This window comes from Sitophilus oryzae, unplaced genomic scaffold (genome assembly GCF_002938485.1).
Source record: "Sitophilus oryzae breed Bouriz unplaced genomic scaffold, Soryzae_2.0 scaffold_377_pilon_pilon, whole genome shotgun sequence".
NCBI classification, from domain to species: Eukaryota; Metazoa; Arthropoda; class Insecta; order Coleoptera; family Curculionidae; genus Sitophilus; species Sitophilus oryzae.
In genome coordinates, this window is record NW_022146948.1 from 331,539 (window position 1) to 337,947 (window position 6,409).

Genomic DNA, 6,409 nt, shown 5'->3' on the forward strand with positions numbered 1-6,409 from the left:
TTAACAAAAAACATAATTTTAAATTTCAATCTAGAGTGCAATCCAAACCAAAGCAAACCATTATTTTTTTTAATCAAGGGGCTTGGGAAAATCGACTTGATCGTCTAATGTTTTTCGTGTTTTTTTCCTGGCCAGTTAAAAGATGCCAAATCATATTTTTAATTATAATTCAATTTGTTTCAAATAAAATGAGTGTTGCTCATTAGCATATTTAGAAAAAGCATTTTTTTTTACCAATAATTGCGTTCCAGTGGTTCCATAGTTGGTATTTCGAGTAAAATTTTTAAAATGCTAGTTTTTCCTTATAAATTATTATAATTTTAACTAAATATACAGACTGAGTGAAATGAGTGCAACTATTTTAGGGGTGGTTTATTAAGATTTACCAGCCCTGAAAATATTTGCACTTATTTACAAGATTCATCTTCTATAGGTGCACGTGTTTGTGGATAAAACGTATTACATTCGTATGGAAATATTTATGGAATTATATGGAAAATATAAGCTAAAAGTACTATAGTACTGGCTATACAATCTAATTTAGTAATTAACGTTTGAGTTTATATTATTGCATAGTCACATACATACTTACTTATAGTGGTGCATAATTTCAGAGATGATATCAATATATTGTTATCGATAAATAAGTGTTCTCATTTAGTAATAATATAATTTTAAAGGACTTGTTCTTATAGGATAATAATGGAGATGTTTGCGTCAATAAACGGGATTTTTTTTAAATCGTGACAAGATAGTATACAAGGTGGTCCGAACTGTATTCCGGAAACTTCAGCAGCATATTCTGCAGATAAAAATAAGTAAAAAAGTCCGTATAAATGTATGACCTAAAATGCTTAGTTTCGGAGATACAGGGTGTAGAAATTTAATTTTTATTTCGATTTTTTCCAAATAATTTCTGAAGTAACATCTATATTTGGATGAAATTTGGTGTCTGGGAGTTTTTTGATATGAGAAATTCAATTTTGATGTCAATATGGCTCCTACTTGTAGAGGGCGCCACCTACATATTTTTAACTGGTTTGAAGAGTAATAACTTTTCGTCCGTACCTGTATAAAACTACTAATTAAAAAATATACATTTACGACGTTTTTAACGTAAAAAGATCTCTTAATAAAAATCGCTACGAGTAATAGTTCTCGAAATATTTGAAATCGAAATTATCAATACCTCTCATCATTGACATAAATTATATAAACATGTTGACTAAATAGTTAATAGATGGAAATCATAAATTTGAAATGTTCTTGTGCCAAACCATCATCAATCATCATATTTTCGAAGAAAATTTTATGATTAATTTAAAAAAATAAAAATTTTCCATATTTATCCTTTTAGTCACACGGTGCCCGGTAGCGTAGAGGTACAGGCTCTCGTCTACCAATCTCAAGGTGTGGGTTCGATTCCCACACCCGGCATTTCTATTAAAATAAAAATAGTTTGGGTACCTAGGTCGACTCAGCCTTAAATGAGTACTTGGGATTCACAATCCTAAGGTAATAGTAGGCGGTTGAAGCGTAGTGCTAGCCACATTGCCTTCCTTGTATACCGAACCGCTCTAGTATAGCAAGCTGTACCTTGCTACTCCCAAGGCGTTAAACGCTATATACGGGAGCTATTATTATTATTATTATCTTTTTAGTCAATTAACTATCTACTCAACATGTTTATTTTTTGTCAATAATGACATGTATTGACTATTCCCATTCTAAATATCTCGAGAAGGGTTGCTCGTAACGATTTTTACCAAGAGACATATTTTACGTAAAAAAATACGAAAATGTATATTTTTGCACTCAGCAGTTCTATACAGGTACGGACAAAAAGTTATAACTCTTCAAAACAGTTTAAATACATGCAGGTGGTGCCCTCTACAAATAGGAGTCATAATGACATCAAAATCAAATTTCTCATATCAAAAAACTAACAGAAACCAATTTTCATCCAAATATTGACGTTACTTCAGAAATTTTTTGGAAAAAATCGAAATAAAAATGTAACTTCTACACCCTGTATCTCCGAAACTAAGCATTTTAGGACATACATTTATAAGAAGTTTTTTACTTTTTTTATCTGCAGAATATGCCCCCGAAGTTTCCGGAATACAATTCGGACCACCCTGTATATTATGAATATTTAACAGGTAGGTATCTATTACTTATAAATAAAAAAATTACAACAGTTTTTTTTGCTGCTGAAAAATATTTTTATAAAAAAGTTTATTAAAAGATACCTAGAAACATTTTTTTTTTAAAACGTTAAAAAAGTATTAGTTTTTGCAACGTGATTGACAATATGAAAAATCATTTTAACGCCTAGGCATAAAAGTAAAGCACTTTAACGCCTAAGCATAAAAGTGCGAAAATATATTATTAAACTGACATAAAGTATCAAATTTAACGAGCGTAACCATAGTTTGTCGATATATACAAGATACGATATTTTTAAATATTTTTATAATATTTGGAACTTTGAAATTTCTTTAAAAAAATATTTGTAACGCTTGAAAAAAATAGCATTCGGAGCAAAAATGACATTTTCTGCCTCGCCCGTATGTACATACACCCTCGCCACAAAAAGTGTGATTTTTTACTCCTAATAAAACAATATACCGTATGATCGAATAAAAACGGCGTCAGCGATGGCTATGAAATGACGATCGATGACATTTCTCATGTAATTTTACAAAAATTGTCTCGCTAAAAAAATATCATTTTACTCCTAATAAAACAATATACTATTTTTTTCAAACGTCACAAAAGTATTAATTTTTGCGACTTGATTGATGACAGTATAAAAAGTCATTTTAACGCCTAGGCATAAAAGTGAAGCACTTGTACGTCTAAGTATAAAAGTACGAAAATATATTATTAAACTGACATAATAAAAGTGTCATATTCAACGAGCGTAATCATGGTTTCTTGATATATAATTACAGACAAGGTATGATTTTTAAATCTTTTTATGTTATTTGGAACGTTTCAAATTGTTTAAAAAATTATTTGTGGCGTTTGAAAAAAATAGCATGTTCTATTCAGAGTAAAAATGACTTTTTTTACCCTCGGCTGTATGTCAAACCTACAGCCTCGCCACAAAAAGTGTAATTTTACTCTTAATAATACAAATATACTATTTTCTAAACTCGCAAAGAAACAGAATTTTTTTTTATATTCAAAGCTGTTTAAATAATATTGTTAAAAAGTAAACTTTTTGAATCTATAGCTTGTTTGATCCCTAAAGACAAACAAAAGTTTCTATATAAAACTTAAAAAACATGACTTTTTTGATTATGGTCAAATAATGTTATTGTAAGTTTCGTTCGTAAGTGTCGTTATATCGCAAACTACTATAGTTGTTTGTGTTTGTCTGTAGTTATATTCAAAAAGATCTATAACCAGTTTATGTCAGCCAGTGTCCAATTTTAGGGATTTTGATCCTGTTTAGAAATCCCGGGATAAGTACAATAATAGAGACCATAATAAAGAACCTATAATCCCGAAAAATAATTGACTATTATAGAATGAAAAATTTAATCTAATGAAATACATACTTTAAAAATGCAACTACAAAAAATAAAATGAGAAAAGAGTTTTATTAAAATAGACAAAACAAAGTAACATTAAATAACTATATGTTATAAAATAATTTCATCATTATGAAATAATAAAAGATATTTGAAATAATCATAAAGTTACTATTAGATATTAGAGAAACCAGGCGTTTTTTTTCTGAAAAATACGTCTTTAAAAAAACTGATACTAAATATGTCGCAAAAACCACCAGATCCATTCAAATGTTTTCATCTAACAAAACAATATCGGAAGCATCTTTAATTACCAAGTAAAATAAATTAATTAGTCATCGCTTGTGGGTATTCTCAATTCGAAATTATTTCACTATTAATTCGGGCTAGTTGTGCGACAAGGACCGTACAACAACACAACGCTACTATGTAAGCGAAACTGCGATAGAAAACCACCAAGGATACGGACAACACTTGATTGATACCAATCCGAGGAAAGGAGGAGCTGTTTCAATGGCGCTGTGACGTCACAAGTTCAAAACCGTATAAAACTAATGAATCCATAGTTATTGTAGTTTGTTGACATCTTTGTCTGCAGCTAATAACAGCTTTTATTTAAAACGATTTTAACGTTTTAGTTTCATTTTAAATTTCGCGCTTGTAATTTTTACATTTTTACATTCATCATGGTTGAAATTGGTGCCTCAAACGGACAAGACCTGCCTTCAGTCATCACGAAACAGAAGAGATTGGTACAAACCGAAGCCAACGGACATTCCAATGGGGTTGTTAATGGACAAAATGGATATGAAGTGGTACCAAGTAAGACACTATCTCTACCGAAATGCCATTGCGTTAAAGGTGATGAAAAATGTTCCTACCACGAAAGTAAAAAGTCAGTACCTACCAGAGAAGCCCTAATTCCTGAAATGGTCAATGTTTACAGAACTCTACTATCATCCCTCGGTGAAAATCCTGACAGAGAAGGCTTGCTAAAAACTCCAGAAAGAGCAGCCAAAGCAATGTTGTATTTTACTAAAGGATATGACCAAAGCTTGGAAGAAATTCTCAATGATGCTATTTTCGATGAAAACCACGATGAAATGGTGGTAGTAAAAGACATAGAAATGTTTTCCATGTGCGAACACCACTTAGTACCATTCTACGGAAAAGTTTCCATTGGATATTTGCCTTCAGGAAAAGTGTTGGGCCTTAGCAAATTAGCCAGAATCGTCGAAGTATATTCCAGAAGGCTTCAAGTACAGGAACGACTAACCAAACAAATTGCTGTGGCTGTTTTGAAAGCTGTACAACCAACAGGAGTTGCAGTTGTAGTTGAAGGATCGTAAGTATTTTAATATTTACATTGTACCGAGAAAAAAAACTCATCGCACAAAATTATTTTTTGGCTATTATTATATGTTTTATTTACACATTATTTTCCTTACAGTCATATGTGCATGGTAATGAGAGGAGTACAAAAAATCAACAGCAAAACAGTGACATCAACCATGTTGGGGGAATTCAGAGACAACCAAAAAACAAGGGAAGAATTCTTGAAACTCGCGCTGAACCATTAAGGTTAATTTAGGTGTTAATTTTATTTATTTTTTAAAATTTAAAATTTTAACACTTGAAGTGTTGATAGAGAAAGAAATGGCCAGATATTCTGGCTAATCCTCTAACGGTCTTTTGTTCATATTTTTGTAATTTAAATTCTAAGGTATTACGAAAACTCTGTGGTATTATTTAGTTAAAGTTAAATGTGCTCAAGTAGTTTTATTTTCAAGTATTTTTAAGTAGGTTTAAGTAAACTTTTGTGTTTTTTGTTATGATGTGATATATTTATTCTTGTAATAAATCAGTAGTATTAAGATGATAAACTTGTTATTATTATCCTGGTCAATGATGCAAGATATTCTTCGAAAAACAAAGATTTTATTTCAAATTTGCACAATATATCTTTCACGCAGCAATTATAGAATAAATGATGAAATCATTCAAATAGCATCACGATACATGCTCTCTATTTGTTTTAATAAATATGTGATATACTAAATAATATAATATCAATTTAAAAACATCAAATCGATAAAATTTTTAATCACCATCAATTTATAAAACAAAAAGTAATAAAATATAGGAAATACTCTAACAAAGAAACATTTTGAAATGAATTGAAGTATAGCAATATTTATCAAGGCCTTTATATATAGATTATAACAGTATAAAATTCAATTATGATTTTTTATTAGGGTAGACAAGAGTGATTTCTTTTACTACACATTTTTTTATTGTAACCTTGCCTATACTAACAGGAAGTTCATAATTTACAAAGAATTACCGGAAATACAGATAATTAAAAATATATAAAAAAACAATTTTGAAATTTTTTAACATAGGTAGGGACTTTTTTTTATCGACGCAGAATTTAGTAACTGTATAGTAGGTATTAAGCCAAACACCTTGAGTTAGGGAAGCTTTATGGTGCTTTAAATTCTGCCTTTTATCTATATTAGTGGTCTTAAAAAATCCACTAACTTTTAAATTATTTAGTAATTTTAGAATTGCCTTTACTTGATTCCATCTAAATGATTTATGTTTAAAAATGATCTAAAATTGGCAACATAAACAGATAAAATAATTTCTATTACCGTATGATCGAATAAAAATGGCGTCAACGATGGCTATGAAATGAAGATCGCTGTCATTTTATATGTAAAATTATATGGGAAATGTCATCCATCCTCATTTCCAAGCCAACTGGACGCCGTTTTTTTTCCATCATACGGTACTTTTTTATCTTTTATGTATTATATGACAGAGGGGTATTTCTTAAAATGTCAGCATATACCAAATGTTTTTCA

At 29.9% G+C, this 6,409-nt stretch overlaps 1 protein-coding gene across 1 annotated transcript; it reads left to right on the plus strand.

The window, feature by feature from the left end:
• Nucleotides 1–4,107: 4,107 nt before the first annotated feature.
• LOC115885217 (GTP cyclohydrolase 1-like) lies at nucleotides 4,108–5,425 on the plus strand. The gene is made up of 2 exons (XM_030904046.1): nucleotides 4,108–4,887; nucleotides 4,993–5,425. The coding sequence occupies exons 1-2, from the start codon at nucleotides 4,229–4,231 to the stop codon at nucleotides 5,120–5,122; spliced, it is 789 nt and encodes a 262-aa protein (XP_030759906.1). The 5' UTR covers nucleotides 4,108–4,228; the 3' UTR covers nucleotides 5,123–5,425.
• The last annotated feature ends 984 nt before the right edge of the window (nucleotides 5,426–6,409 follow it).

What these genes read in the sequence shown, in the direction of transcription:
- LOC115885217 (XM_030904046.1), top strand. Translation starts at nt 4,229, where the DNA reads ATGGTTGAAATTGGTGCCTCAAACGGACAAGACCTGCCTTCAGTCATC. An exon ending in GCAGTTGTAGTTGAAGGATC is followed by an intron (nt 4,888 to 4,992) that starts GTAAGTATTTTA and finishes TTTTCCTTACAG; the next exon opens with TCATATGTGCATGGTAATGA.